This window comes from Amphiura filiformis, chromosome 11 (genome assembly GCF_039555335.1).
Source record: "Amphiura filiformis chromosome 11, Afil_fr2py, whole genome shotgun sequence".
Classification (NCBI taxonomy): Eukaryota; Metazoa; Echinodermata; class Ophiuroidea; order Amphilepidida; family Amphiuridae; genus Amphiura; species Amphiura filiformis.
In genome coordinates, this window is record NC_092638.1 from 54,875,288 (window position 1) to 54,891,415 (window position 16,128).

The following is a 16,128-nucleotide window of genomic DNA, read 5'->3' on the forward strand; positions in this document are numbered from 1 at the left end:
AAAACTAGGGGGGGGTCATAAAATTTTTGATGACCAAAATGTAGTGAGTCACAAGATGACCACAGATAGTGTGTTTATTTTTTTCAAAAGGACTGATTTCAATACAATTTTAGCCTGTTTAGGGGGAGGGGGGTAAGGTGTATCGGTGGTGGGAGGTCATAAAATTTTTGTTGCTGAAATGGGGGAGTCGCAATTTTATTGATGCCAACTTTTTGTTAATTTGGGAACACCCATCCCGAAGAAATTGATAGCCCCATTGTTGATCTTTCTCCTTGCGGCTGGGAGAAAGATCACTAAATTGGGAACTTGTAGTTGTTGAGAGCAGTTACGTTATGAACATTGGGATTAGCAATTTTCTCTGGTTTATCATATCCCTGCTTTTGTAGCGGCCCTGCTGGTCATGGTTCAAAACCATGACCAGCAGGGTCGCTAGCGATCCAATATATACTTACAGCAGAGGTAGGTGGACAAGACAAGAGATCAGAATAAAAATAAATCGAAAAGCAAAATAAAAAAATATATATACTATCAGTGTCATGTAATTCGCAGCAAGTTTGAAAAGAGTAGGGTGTTAACCCCTGACTGTTCCCAATACGTCCCGGTGTTCAAATGGACACCAATGGAAATAAGCTTCAATAGAGGCTTTCTTGGGCTATCCAGGATTGTCAAAACCCGAACAAATCAAATCAAATCAAAATCTTTCATGGCTGCAATTTTATTTACATGTATCACTCATATTTTCAGATCCGCACCATGCATGCACGGATTGAACAACTGTATCAACTCACCTAGTCATCTTTTAAGGGGCTGTGCAATAATTATGAGCCAGTGAAACAGGGGAGGGGCAAGCCATTTGGTGCACCTTTTAAATAAAATGCTTTCAAAGGCTTAGGAAAACATCATGGAGATGTTCTAAGATTTGCATATTGTGATCCTAAAATTTGTCATGTGCAAAAAGGCGGGGAGCAATGAATGTTTGGCTATCTGAGAGGGGGCAAGTGATTTTTGGCAGTCGGAACATTTTTTGGCAAGCACCATTTAGAAATCCTCCTCCCCCCACCGAAGGGTGGCGGCTAATAATTATTGCATAGCCCACTTATTGTCTAAAATGTCGTTTTTGACTTCTGTTTCTTTGTGTTAGGGTATCCCTTTAATTTACTGGTCTCAATATTAGATTTTGCCTGGTACCAGATGTTTTAATTAATGTACTACCATATATAAATAACTTAGGAGCTGTGCAATAATTATGAGCCCGGGGGGGGGTGGCCTGACAAAAATTCTTTGCCCCCCCCCCCTTGCGCATGCAAAATTTTTGGGATCCCAATTTACAAACCTTAAATGGTCTAGTTACATGTTTCGAGCGCAGCGAGCAGGAAAATTTGCATATAAGCGTTTCCATACTGTTTTCCCAAGCGTTTTTAGAGCGTTTTATTTAAAAGGCGCCCCATGAATGTATGCCAAAATTGCTTGCCCCCCCTCGGCTTGCAAAAATTGCTTGCCCTCCCCCCCTTCGCTCGCCAAAAATGTCCCCCCAATTTTACCCTCCCCAGGGCTCATAATTATTACACAGCCCCTTAGATAGGACAAGTGAACTATGCACCGGTATCATGGGTATCAGTGCAAAAATGGTATCTACCGGGCTGCCGCCCCATCCATGATGTGCAAGGTCTGATATTCACTTGTGCACTTTATCACTGCAGTGCAATGTTACCCAACACCAGGAACCACCAACACAATTATATACGGACATGCAAATTGATGCATGAATGGCTAGATAGTAGACTGAGAAAAACCACCTGCCCGCTACATACATGCTCTATCAGTGCAGTCATCAATACGAAAAAAATACGTGCAGAGCTCTGAGCTTACCTTGCATGCGAAATCGTAAAATTCTCCACCCAGGGAGCTGGAACGAACAACACCGTTACTGTTTGCCGTCATTTCAACGGTCATAAGGTCAGACAAATATCCAGCATGGCAAAATAATAATTCCAATAAGCTTTTTATCCGTATTTTCCAACGATATTCGACAGCGGGTTATCTTCAGAAGACGAGCAGGTCCATCCACTTGTTTTGCAAAAGTAAAACAGTGTTGCCATCTCATCAAATTCCATCAAGTGCTTTCCCTAAAACTTAGTCAGCAAAATCCCGTAATTAATATTTTGGTCTAGGTGGCGCTATTACAGTTTTGGCCAGGATCAGGATACGAAGAATGTCCTTCTGATATCAAATAATTTTGATTTTTTGAAATTCGCGATATACAAATTACCTGCAAATTTTATGACAAATTATTAAAATTTGATATTTTTAAAAATTTTGATATTCCTCAAAGTATTTTTTCTAAATCTAATGACATGTACCGGTACTTTAAAAAGTGTACCGTACCGTATGTAGCTGGGATGAAAGCCGACGATCAATTGAAAATTTTGACCTTTCGTAATATACATTTTTTCCCAAAAAGACTTATTATTTTTGGTGTTTTGGGGAAAAAAATCCATATCTCCAATACGAAAGGTCATAAAATTAATTGATTGTCGGCCTTTCATCCTAGCTACATACACTTTAAGTATACAATATAATTAGATTTATAAAGTTTACTTTCTATACGAGGACTGTTAAATATCAATTTTTAATCATTTGCCATAAAATGTGTATTATTCCGCGAATTTCACTAAATCAAAATTATTTGATATCAGAAGGACATCCTTCGACCTTCGTATTCAGAATGCCGCAATTCGGTATGTCTGATGTGCTCTCATGTCCCACAAAAAATACCCTGTCCAAACGTTCATATTCCAGCCCTTAAGCATTTAAACATGTTTACAAATCGAGAATAGTGTTTCTAGACACGTTTTTGCAGTGCCCTTTCAGAGCGCATGCCATGACAAACCAAGTTTGAGACAAAGGGCCCATCTTTGGTGGGGCCCGGTCTTTTTTGGTATTGTGTTTTTGTGCTCCATACCAGTACGTATATATAGTAGGCCTAGTACTTTTTTGACGTGTGTTGCTTATCTTCGAGTTTCGAGTTTAGAGTTTCGAGTTTTATATTTCGAGTTTCGAGTCTCATATTTCGAGTTTCGAGTCTTATATTTCGAGTTAGTTTCGAGTTTCGAGTATCGAGTGTCAAATTTCGAGTTTCGAGTTTATAATATCGAGTTTCAAGTCTCAAATTTCGAGTATCGAGTGTTAAATTTCGAGTTTTGACTTTATAATATCGAGGTTCGAGTAATACAAAAAAAGGATTTAAACAAACAAAACAAGCGATCATAAAACATATTCACAGACATACATATTAACACACATACTCACAAAAACATGCATTTACCCGATAATCAAATTCAAATTCAAACGGACTCAAATGAAACGGTTTATATGGTAATAATAATAATATAATAATAATAATAATAATAATAATAATAATAATAATAATAATAATAATAATAATAATAATAATAATAATAATGATAATAATAATAATAATAATAATAATAAAATTATATAGGCCTCGTCTCTCTTAGATTTCACATGCCAACCACATTACTTCATGCTCTTTGCCCAAAACTAGAACAAAATAAGGTATAAATTGTTAATTTTGTCAAGATTGGGCGATATTGTAGCAACAATGAAATAACAATATACGTCATTTTAAAGACAACGGACATTTCATAATCGGGCTCCCTAAAGAGTTATAATCGAGACTCGAAATTTAGACCCAAGTTCGAGTCTCATAATTTAAAGAAAATAGACCTTTTCTAATGGACAACTGACATTCAAAAGCCACTCATATTATTTCTTGGTCACAATATTATAAGCGGGCGAGAAATAGCTTATAAATTTTGCCTCCTTTATAGAGAGTTATAATCGTGACTCGAAATTTAGACCCAATTTCGAGTCTCGTCATTTTGAAAGAAAACGGACATTTTTAATGGACAAATGATACTGAAAAGCCACTCATATTATTTCTTGGTGAAAATACTATAAAGTGGGCGAGAAAAACCTAATTAGACTTTGCCTCCTAGAGAGTTCATAATCGAGACTCGAAATTTAGACCCAATTTAGGGCGTAATAATAGAAACAGTGCCCAAAATATCCGCTGCCAAAGGTCGCTTGCCACCCCTACCTTCCAAAAATGCGCTTGCCCCCCCCCCCCCCTTCGACCTGCCCAAAATGCTTGCCCCCCCTTTCCCCCTATAATTCACGTCACCACCCCGGGGGTACACATAATTATTGCACTGCATCCCTCTACTGCAGTAGTAGCCTACAGGTCTGTGGAAATTCGAAATCCACATGGACGTCGACGCGTCATGAAGGAGTAAATAGAGAGTTTGCGGAATGAAGTTACTGGAACTTTAACGGCAACTTCAAAAATATTGATTGGATTTCTTGCTCAAATTCACTTCAACGCGAACGTCAGATTGGTTTCTGTACCAACAGCGTCTTGTTGCTTAAACTCGGGACATGTGTATCAATGTGCGTTCAAAAGAAGGGCATGTGTAAGAGCTTGTTACCAACTACATCCAAATGTCTCTCTTTTGTTTAGTCAAATGGTTATTAGTCCCACTTCAAGACAAAAGACTCTACCTTAAGAGCTTCGTTTGAGTAAACATGAATGAACTCGCGATACCACTCAACATGGATTATGTCGGGACCCAGCGTTAATCTCCTTATCATATTATTTTGAAACTAGCTAGGCCCTATACGTTTCAATTAATATTCTTACGATAGTTATAGGCCTATATATATATAATATTATTTAATAAAGGCTCGTCAGCTTTGTCAATTCCATATTCCAATTTACTTCGCAAAGCCTAATGAAATACATATTCTTTATTTCTTTCCCTCCTTCTGAATCTCTCTCCCCTTCCCCAACAGATTCCCAACCTATTTTCCCTCCTTCTCCTCTCTATCTGTACTCGCTCTCTCAAACTTGACCCTCCGTAATTACCCACTCGCACTCCTGTTTCCCCCTCCCCAGTGATTTTGTCAGGGTTTTTCTGTTAGGAGGGCGTGGGCCGATTCTCAAAGGGGAACGTTTTTACAAAAATGGGCTTAAAATGGCAGAAAAAGGCCTAAAAGCGTAAAATATCACGGTGGCCAGCATTCAAAAGGGAAGGGTCAAGAAGGAAGAGAAGATGTCCCACGGGGAGCCCCCCCTTGGCTACCAGCAAAGCACCTCCCTGTCCACTTCCAAGGCCCTCCTCTCCTCCTCCCTCCCTCCCCCCTCTCTCTCTCTCTCTCTCTCTCTCTCTCTTACCAGGCACAACCTATGACATGTTATATATAAAAATGTTATGCACCTGCTTTACTCTTCCAGAAGTATCGTACACTGCTGGCTCAAGTAAAACCAGACCATTTTACGGGAACTTAATCCCCTTGGCGTTGAAGTCAAGCCAAAAACTTGGTTCCGCAAGCTGATTTGGTGTACGTCATGAGCACACACAAAATTATATATCAAGTGTGACGTTTGGAACAAAATTTATTTTGATTTAATTCAATCAGTAATTTTCAGCAACATGTAGCATGTGTTTTACCCAAACCAAATTAGATTTCCAATAATTGGTCTATTAACTAGATAATACATAAGTGGTAATTATGTAGTCTATGAGGAAATAGGCAAACTATTGTTCTAAAGTATGACGTATTTCATCATAATTTACGGCACACTATAGATTCTCGCGTTAACTTTAACTTCAAGCGGCTTTAATGGCAGAGTGGTTTTGAATACATAATCCTCTATAATCCTCTAGACGTTAAAATTAAAGTTAAAGTAACTTCATTCCGCAAGGTCTCTAATATTAATTGTTTTCCCTGACTGCCCACCTATATAGTAATGATCCTTGTTAACCTCCATATTTTCTAATTTCAACATAGGCCTAATGGTACTACCTTTTAACAATAATATTCATCCTTGGTAAAAAGAAGACCATTTTGTAAAATAAAAAAAGTGCTACAGAATGAGTCTTGATCGATAATTAAAAATCTCGGTCTATCTGTTTCTAATAATAATTGAAGAACTTGGTTAACAAAAATCTTGTGGCTTCCCAAATGTTAGGAGTACATCAGGAAGGCCTATTATAGGTCTATGGCTTCTTTAGGGAATCGAGGGGGGCACTTCAATATGAAATGGATATAGGTGTAGGGCTGGCACTTTCGCACTAAGGGGCATTCGGTGAGAGCAAAATGTAAAAAATATGGGGGTGAGAGCATGATTTTTGGCATTCGGTGAGAGCAAAATGTAAAAAATATGGGGTCATTGGGTGAGAACATGACTTTTTTTTAATGGAATCTTTGGGTGAGAGCCGAAACAGCGCCACAAACCTCGAAAATCGAATTTCTAATTCTAATTGGCTTCAAATTTCTTTGTTTTTTCAAAATAGGTAACAAAATTAGTGATAAATAAAAGTTGCTGTGAACTTGCAAGGGTCTTTGGGTGACAGATGAAATGAAAAAATAGGGTCTTCGGGTAACAGAGCATATGTGTTCGTAAAAAAATATGGGGTCTTCGGGTGACAGCGACGCTGAAAAGGGGGTCTTAACAGCCCTACATACGCGTCACCTCCAAAGTTGAGTGCCCCCCCCCGAGCCCGGGGGCAGAGCCACTCTCCGGGATTTCGAAATTTTCAGGCCTGGAAATGTTGCCAAAAATCGGGTTCAAAATCGGCAAAAAATCTTTCAATTTTTGCTGAACCATGAAATGGTATCAGCCTATATGAGTGAATGTTACTAGCTTACTTACTAGCTTACTTACTAGCTTACTGACTAACCATTTGGTCTGAAATGGACATATCTCTAAATGCCACGAAGGTATGACCCCATGAGTAGTGTCATATGAAAGAGGAAAACATAAAGAATATAATAAAATATTTCCAAACATCAGAGGTCATCCTGAGGTCACAGGGGTCAAAAAAGGTCATTTTAACCGAAAATGCTCCGATTGAGCTCAAATTTAAATGCAATGATACGCATCCTTGTCGTGGAAAAAAAATCGCTGCCGGGACATGATCGGACATCTGCTTTTAACATGTTTAGGCCTGCCCACCTAACTTTTTCTTGTGCAACACTGCCATCTACCGATACGGCGAAGCTGATAAGGCTTTATATTAATTTGGATGCATTTGCTATCACCTACCCAGACTATAGGAGTGTATTTCATATTTACGAATGAATTTAAGTTGATAAGCGTATTTATTATCTCCTAAATAGTTAGTATAAATACTTTAAATACTGTGCTCGTGAAAACTAGGATTCAATACATTTGTTTTGGCTCTTTTAAATTTTTATCAATTAGTGAAATCGCATCCATTTTAGTCCAGTGATAAAAATCTCGCGAGATTTGACGTTGCGCGAGATTAAGACGGATCGGCAGAATTTTGCCAAATAGGAAGCCGAAATGACCATCGAAAATTTACGAATTTAGCAGTGAATCGACAATAAAAAGGTAAATTAAGATCACTACAGGTTTCTGCTACTTATTGCAATGAATATGGTGTTCGAAAAATGTAGAATTATATTGATATAATGGTCTAAAATGATCTTTGACTACCATACGGGGGCCGGGTCGAGTAGATTTCGCTATGCAATCTGTACATAACATAGCGTACGCATACACATTGCCTTCCTTGTTCATGTTCGTTGCATGGATTAGTCATGCACGTCTTCGCCATTGCTGGGCCGGGTTGGGTTGGGCCCACTCAAAAATGTTGTTTTATGAATCATGGATGCTTACAGGTGAATCTTATGTGACAGAAAAAAAGAGTTGTGACCTCATCCAAAGAGAAAGCTGAAACCTTAGCCAAGCAATACAGCTCTGTCTTCACCAATGAAGATGTCAATTCCTTGCCATCAAAAGGCACCAGCTCCTTTCCAGCAATGTCAGACATCCAAGTCTCCACAGCAGGGGTAGAGAAACTGCTTGCTTCACTCAATCCTAGGAAAGCTACTGGGCCAGACCAGATACCAACCAAGATTTTGAAGGACCATGCTGCTATCCTAGCTCCTGTCCTGCAGATCATCTACCAACAATCACTTGACACAGGAGACATCCCAGATGATTGGAAACAGGCAAATGTGACGGCAGTGTTCAAGAAAGGAGATAGAAGCCAACCTTCCAATTATAGACCTGTCTCCCTGACCAGTATTGCGTGCAAGGTGTTGGAACACATCATCTCAAGTACCATCAGAGCTCACCTGGACAAACATCATATCCTGAACGAATTCCAACATGGGTTCCGGAAACATCACAGCTGCGAGACACAACTTTTAGCGACTTTGGAGGATCTTGCCAGCGGTATTGATCAGAAACAACAGATCGACTGCCTCATACTTGATTTCTCCAAAGCGTTTGATGTAGTAGCACATAGGAGACTTCTTTACAAATTAAGATGGTATGGTATCCAAGGAACAACCCACACCTGGATTGAAAACTGGCTGACCAACCGTTACCAGGCCGTAGTTGTTGATGGGGAAAGTTAGGTCCAATGCGTCTGTGTGTTCTGGAGTCCCTCAAGGCACCGTGTTAGGTCCACTCCTCTTCATCTTGTTCATTAACGACATTGTTGACAATATATCATCCTCCATCAGACTATTTGCCGATGATTGCCTGTTATATCGCCAGATACAATTCGAGAGTGATGCTGCACTACTGCAAGAGGATTTGAACACCTTGACAAATTGGTCCCTAGACTGGCAGATGAAATTCAACCCTGCCAAGTGCTCTCTACTCCGGATCACCAAAAAGCGTTCCAGCATCAAGTCAATTTACAACATGATGGGAGCTGACCTCCAACAAGTTGAGAACCACCCATATCTTGGTGTCGAGCTTACATCTAATCTGGACTGGGGACTACACATAAAGAACATAGCAGGCAATAAATTGGAAAAAAAAGGGGGTTCTTATTGTTTTCTCCCGATCACGTGGATAGCTGGCCAGATAAATAAGGAATAAATTTGGTTTCCTACTTCGTACTCACCCCAAATTTTGCAATAGCCAATTTATATGCGAGGGGTACTACATGTACTTGAATTTTGTGATGAAAAAACTACTAGTATTCATAAAATCCTCGTCCTTGAAATGTTGAAATAGGGTCAAAATAGCAATGTCCTCGGAATCTAAAAAATAGGGGTGTTTCAGAGTACCATTTTGTCCTTGTTTTAGAGTAAAAAAGGGGGTAAAATTTCATGATTTGTCCTTGAAATTGACTGCAAAAGGGGGTAATTTGTACTTGTGGTAACGGTCCTATGTGTCACCCCTGCCAGGGAGTGACCCCACCGGGCTGACTAGACTGCCTAACTGGCCTGTATCTTGTTTCGGCCAAAGTACGTCTGTAATACATACCTGTTTTTAATGACCTTGCAACAATGTTTCTATTGTCAGCAATAACAGCTTGCATTCACACTTTTGAGTTTATATGGTGAATTTTCGTACACATCATAAATAAGTGAAATCAGAATATCCTGAAAGGAATTTAGGTAACTAATTCAACGACACTGACCTCGCAACAGCTAATGTTTTCATGTAAACATGGCTTCATTAGACATTTTAGCCTACGTTTCAGTATCCTACTATCGGATCGTTGAAACAACGAAACCTCAATCCCGGCCTCATTCACGAATTCACTCACCTTCCTACACCACCAGTTGAAATAAAACTCGAAACATCCCGTGTTATTCCTCAAAACTACATGCACCTTCATTAATAAAAATTGAAATCCTAGTAGAAACCGTTATCGAAAATTGTTTGATATAAAACGTCACCAAAAGTAATTTTTCTGAAGAGTAGATACCGCGTGTCAAAATGGCGGCCGCAGTCGCATCCCCCCAGCTTTGTACGTGTACCCAGGTCACGGTATGTCTACGTGACGAACAGTCAAGGTCAGAGAACAGTGCAACCTGTCTGCTGTCATGACGTAATATAATGGCTCCGCCCAATGAACGGCGCTGTCAATCATCCTTATTGCCTTTGTCGAACAGACTTTTACGCAGGTAAGAGCTCACGCTGTCCTCACTTTTAGGCTCGACGAGCGTCAGGCCGACACAATCTGGTTGTGTAGGAGACTATCATCGTGATGCCCACGTTGGAACCATTGGATTACGGAAGAAATATTCATACCAGGACTGAAGCAAATGTGGCCATTTCTATGTTTGTACCGGGCAAGTACCGGACATTTTTCAACACGGAGCTAGCGGAAAATACTGCAAATTCGTCCAAGGTAAACAAAGGGTTGGGGATCGCATTTTTAACTTTGACTAAACTGTTTCGGAGTTAAGGCACGCTAAAAGTAGACCATTTCGGGGCTGTATTTGGTGTACATGTGACGTTTTGAAAAGAGTAAAAAACGACCACTTATTCGCTATTGCTGAAGTATACCCGCCGAATCATGTACCAATACACAAGGTATTGGTACATGAGATCAGGTATATTACGACACTTGCTTGCATTGCAATATACTATAGATTCTCTTGGTCGGGCTGACGTTAGACCTGCATTGCCTGCCTGCATCGGCTGCATGTCTTCGGTCCTATCCTTCAACATACTGACATTTACTGGGCCGTTCGACATGCTGCGCTGCGGTAGATTGGCATCCGTTTCGCAAATAAATTCGCCTTCTTCATCGGCCCATAAAATATAATGTTATATAAAAAATTTAATAAAAAAATATAAAAAACACCTACATCATGTCTAATATTTACCTCTAAACTACAAGCTTTCCATACGCTGTTGTTAAAACTTCACTGTATTCTTCATTTTCTTGTAAAAGCAATTATTTCATGAGCACTTTTTGGTCGAGAGGAAGTGAGGTTAAAGGTCAAATTTGTCAACACGTGTGGCGTGTTTACAAACTTACACCTTGCCTGGGTAGGGATGTTCATAAAATTTTGAAGTTCAATATTTTTAGCTGAAAGTTCGTTCATTTGAAAGAGAATTAAATTACCTAAACAATAAGGGGTCAACCATGTTTCTAGTGCATATACTTTTGAAGTTACAGACAAAAATAGTGTCATCAAATTGCCCAAAATATTGTGTGTGAAATTGTGACAGCAGGCACATGTACAATGCACCAGCCCTCGAATTAACCCACGACACCGATGGCATATTGCCGTGGGTGCCCACCCCCATTGCCGCAATGCCCTCAAAACAGTGTTCGAAATAAGCACTTATCCTCTTGTCCTCTTGTCCAAAAATCACAGGGGACAACCATATTGAGCTATGTACTTGTCCCCTGGACAACCACTATATTTTACCTCCAAAAGTATGACACATTTTGGGGACAACCAAAATGTACTGAGGACAAGCAGAATTTATGCTTCAGTTATCCTCGGGATAACCTCCATATTTTCCTTATTTCGGACACTGCCTCAAAATATGTCCTTTACCGACGGCAGTCACTTGCCGTGCCCCTAAATGAAGTTGCCGTGGGTGCCATAGCCGGCCAGCCTTGCCCCTTCATTATAAAATCATTAACAAGTACTGGTTAAAACCCCCCAAAATTGTGGAAAATTAAATCGAAAATCTTGAACACGATCGCTATTTTGAGCATCGTAACCACAGAATTGATCGTAACCCAGCTATCAATCACAGTATACACAATAGTTTGTTGTCAATTAATATTCATTACCCTTACGTAAGCTTACATATTCAGCCAATCACATCGGCTTTTATACATTATAATCTGACTTCATTTTCTCGATTGGTCTGAGAAATACCTTCAGCCTACTATCGACCAATCAGAAACGCTGTTAGTTAAACTATTAAAGCTTCCTCGTGTTGTGAACAAAATCCGAGCGCTGGGCAAATCAATTATTGATCTCTCGACTAGCAAACATTGACTTCCCATTGCAAACCGATGGCGATCCCCCTTCCGGTATCGTCTTATCTTGTACATGTGAGCCCATCTCTAAATATGTTTTGCACGAAATAGTTTTTATTCCCGCGAATTTGATCAATATTATTACTGTTTTGAGTCAGTTTTGCAGCTCAGAACTAGGGATCGCAAAATTTAAGTAAACTGTTGATTTTTGATTGCTTTGTATTATTTAAGCAGGTTTTTTGAGCAAGCAGGTTAGTTTTAGTGTAAAGTTGAGAGACAAATTTTACTTTGGTGTCAAATTCAGCTGACAGCAATGCATCTATTCGCTTTTGAAAAATTGCCTTGGTGCCCTTCTCAAATTTTCAACAGTTGCCTTGATGCCCTTTTGAAATATTACAATTGCCGTGCTGCCTTGCCTTTTCAGTGAAAATCCAAGGCAATTATCAACTTGCCCTAAAAAAGTTGCCGTGCCCCTTCAGATCCTTAATTCGAGGGCTGGTACAATGCACACTACTGTATGTGACCCCAGATGACCTCCTATTCTTTACTGTAAGAAAGCTGTTTTGGATGGTCTTGATTTACACACAAATTGCTTTTGAGCTAAATCGAGTGTCGACTTGGTGGAACATGGATTGCACTATGTTATAGTTTATGAATCCAGTATCATGCCAGTACCAACATAAGTCAACATCACTTGGGTTTTGGTTGTCAAAATGAATTTTTAGTGATTTTCTCCATTGAGCCCCACAGTAAAGCCATTTTTGGACCGTACATGCACATTCCACTTCCCTATGGACGAATAGCGCCACCTATAGTGTGTGATGTGAGCTAGCCTACCTTGGGCTGTGTCAGGCCAGCATGGACGAGGTTTTACAATAGTATTATGTAATAATGCTCCCAAAGTCCTATCTACCTCCAAGCGGTGGGTGACAGTAACGAGTGTTCTGGATAAAAGTTGAATTAAACCTTGGCTGTAAAAATTATATAAAATTTTAAAAATTTTTGGCTATTGGGCGACATTTCACAGCTATTACCCGCGACTTGGGCTAAAAAGTTTTGGCAACTCTGGTCGGAAGTTTTCGGCAACCGGTAATCATGTGGTATTGGCCAGAATAAGCTTAAATTTGCGAAAAGGATACGAATAGACCGATCTGTAACTCAGTAATCAGATAATGTCATAATGTTAAATAAAGATTACTGAGTTACAGTTACTGGAACTAGGGCTGACGTCACAAACATGACAGGGAAATAGCCTTGTAAAACCAGTGTGCGCATGTGCAGTTCCCCTTTCTCGAGCTGGTTGCTATGTGCGCGCTTGGGCAAAGGGGACGAAGGGGACAATGTTCCCGGATGTCTGACCGAGTGAATCACACTACACTGTTATGCACAACTATCTCATTTTGGAAAATGGATCTCATTTTGAAAATCATCTCAAATTGGATAGAATTGAGACCCAATTTGAGAATGAATTTGAGTACCAATATGAGATCCATAATCACCCAATTGGTGCTTAATACATTGGTGCTACCAAATGTTTGTCATTTCATGGTCAAAGAAGTTGGGGATCACCAAAATTGTATTTTTGACAGAGCAAGGCCTAATTACTCCAATTTAATAGCTGGGGAATAATTTTATGCTTGCAGATCAGATTTCTCTGCCAAGAAGACAAGGTCAATTATACCACGAAACATCTTATTGTTGATATATACATACTTCAAATTTATGTATCCCAATTTAAATATCAGGGTTTTGCTATTTCCACATTAGTTGTTGTTCTTTTCATTTTTTGTAGCAAACAACCTGAAACCAACTATCCTCCTGGAATTTATAAGTCCTTTGTTAGTGATTGAGTTTGCATTTTTCCGGGGCAAATTTATGAGTATTCAGATTTTAAGTTTGTGAGATAATCTGATGCTTTTTATAATTTGAAAACATACTCTTGATTTTTTGTTTTGGAAAGGAACAAGAAAAACATTTTTAGATCAACTTTACCATATGGTCACCTTTTGTATACTCAAAAGACCATGAACAGCAATTAAACCCATACTTGACCATGAGAAGGCTAGACACTGGTTCCATACAGTACCATACTTCACCAACTATAATAGTTAGTAACTTAGCACCCAATAAAACCTAAGTGGGTGGATTATATCTCAATTTGTCACTCAAATTGGATCTCATATTGGATCTCAAATTGCTTCTCAAATCTATTCAATTTGAGACGATTACAAATATGAGATCCATTTTCCAAAATGAGATACTTTTGAATATCAGTGCTATCATCACTTTCCATTGCCATTGGTTGCTTTTACCGAGATTTGGCTGTTCCATCTTGCTCTCTCGGACACGAAGGGACACTTACTAATTACCATTGCACTCAATGGGGGAAATCACAAAACATGCCATAAAATAGATACCTCTTGATGATGAAACAACTCCAAAAATTTGATTTTTTTGTGAAATCAACTTAAAAATTTAAATAAATGCAGAAATGTCAAACTGTTTTAGTGTTTATTACAACGTCTACTGTAGCTAAAATAATAGTTTCTCGATCATGAGAGCTCAATAGGCATGCAATGACAATTGCGTCGGCGTACAACGCCTACCACACACAAGCTTTGGGTAGCGCTGCATTTCCTGTGCGTGCACAATCGATCGCGCTATCGTGTCATTCCACTAAACTATACTCTCATGATCGAGAAATTATTATTTTAGCTATAGGCTTGGGCATCGTCAGTCTTTAGCATATTGCATATCGCTGCCAAAAACATATCGCGATATCGCCATCTGACGATATTTTTATCCATACATGCATGATCAGAAGTTCACTGTTATACGGGTGCAAAACGGCCCAGCAACAAGTGAAACAACAACTTGAACAAGAATACAATTAAACGGGTACAAAACATACTTATTCAATCCAATGCCATCGTTCAAAACAGCTTCTTTATCTCCAAAACATTATTAAAACCAGTACACCTGACATACTTGCAAGTGCAATCTACTAGTGATGTGGTCGACATGCCTTATGTCGACATAATGTCGACGCCGGCATCGTGATGCCGACATGTCGACATCAAAAAAAAATCATGTCGACAAATAAAAAAATTTTTTTTTTTTTTTTTTTTTTTTTAGTTTTCAAAAAATATTTTTGGCCAGAAAAGCAAGTTATAGGCCCAAACTGACTTGTTATTCAAGGTTGGAAACCAGAGAAATACTGCTACTAAAAAAAATGCCAATTTTTTTTTACAAAGTTGGATGAACTTGTACATTTTGATTACCTTTGCTTCTATTGAACAGTCAGGGACACATTGAATTATAGCCGAAATATTAAATTCTCGATCATGAGAGCCAACTTGGGTACGCACAGTTATTTGCGCCGAGCGTACTACGCAATTACCGGCGCTTACGGCGCAAACACAGCTTTTGAGAATTGACCAATCACACGGTCGTTGCTAGGCAAGGTCAAGGTTCGGTCATGCAGGTCGCGCGATTGTGTTATTCTATGAAAAGTACGCTGATGCAGAAGGTACATCCTCTCATGATCGAGAAATTGTTATTTTGGCTATAGTATGCATCAATTGCTAGCTGTTCAATAGAAACAAAAGTAATTAAAATGTACAACTTTTTCCAACTTTGTAAAAAAAAATTGGCATTTTTTTTTTTTGAGTAGCAGTATTTCTCTGGTTTCCAACCTTGAATAACAAGTCAGTTTGGGCCTATAACTTGATTTTCTGGCCAAAAATATTTTTTGAAAATTAAATTTTTTTTTTTTTTTTTTTAGAATTTTTTTTATGTCGACGTCGGTATACTGAATTATATCGACATGTCGACAATAAAAAACGGTGCCGACCACATCACTACAATCTACAGTACTTCCGAGATTTCACCACAAACGCCGCCATTTATATTGTGCATGAACAGTTGGCTGGCTGTGGACAGAAGCGGGATGGGAGACAATTAGACTGCTGCCCTCATACGCATTGAAAATTAAGTCGGCTGTGGACAGAAGCGGGATGGGAGACCCAAGTATAAGTATATCGCCTGTCACTTTTTCTACATATCGTCATTGCGATAAGGATTTAATATCGCGATATATCGCAGGCGCGATATCGCCCAACGCTAGGCCATAACGGACTGGTTTTTAAATTCACGACTGTACCCAGGGTCAGAATTTCGGCAGAATCGATTCTCCCAAAGATTCTTGTAAATAGATTTGTGCAAACTTTTGTAGTTTACAGTGATTACACACAAGTTGATTTGCAAGTTCAAATGATTCCCGCAAATTTATTCTGCAAGAATCAAGATTGATTCTCGTACC

General features: G+C 39.2%; 2 protein-coding genes and 1 long non-coding RNA gene across 4 annotated transcripts in view; 2 read left to right on the plus strand and 1 right to left on the minus strand.

Moving 5' to 3' along the window:
* LOC140165028 (ras-related protein Rab-26-like) overlaps window positions 1–2,082 on the minus strand; it is a 289,294-nt gene extending 287,212 nt beyond the window's left edge. For both annotated transcript variants that reach the window (XM_072188443.1, XM_072188442.1), the window contains exon 1: window positions 1,870–2,082. In XM_072188443.1, the coding sequence (XP_072044544.1) occupies window positions 1,870–1,953 (84 nt within the window). In that variant the 5' untranslated portion in view covers window positions 1,954–2,082. The remainder of the gene's footprint in view (window positions 1–1,869) is intronic.
* LOC140165031 (uncharacterized) overlaps window positions 1–16,128 on the plus strand; it is a 181,753-nt gene that overhangs the window by 119,990 nt on the left and 45,635 nt on the right. The window lies entirely within an intron of this gene.
* Window positions 7,337–16,128, plus strand: part of LOC140165016 (epsin-2-like) — a 40,097-nt gene continuing 31,305 nt past the window's right edge. Inside the window, 1 exon segment of the mRNA XM_072188426.1 lies at window positions 7,337–7,438. The gene's annotated coding sequence lies outside the window, so the exon portion shown is untranslated.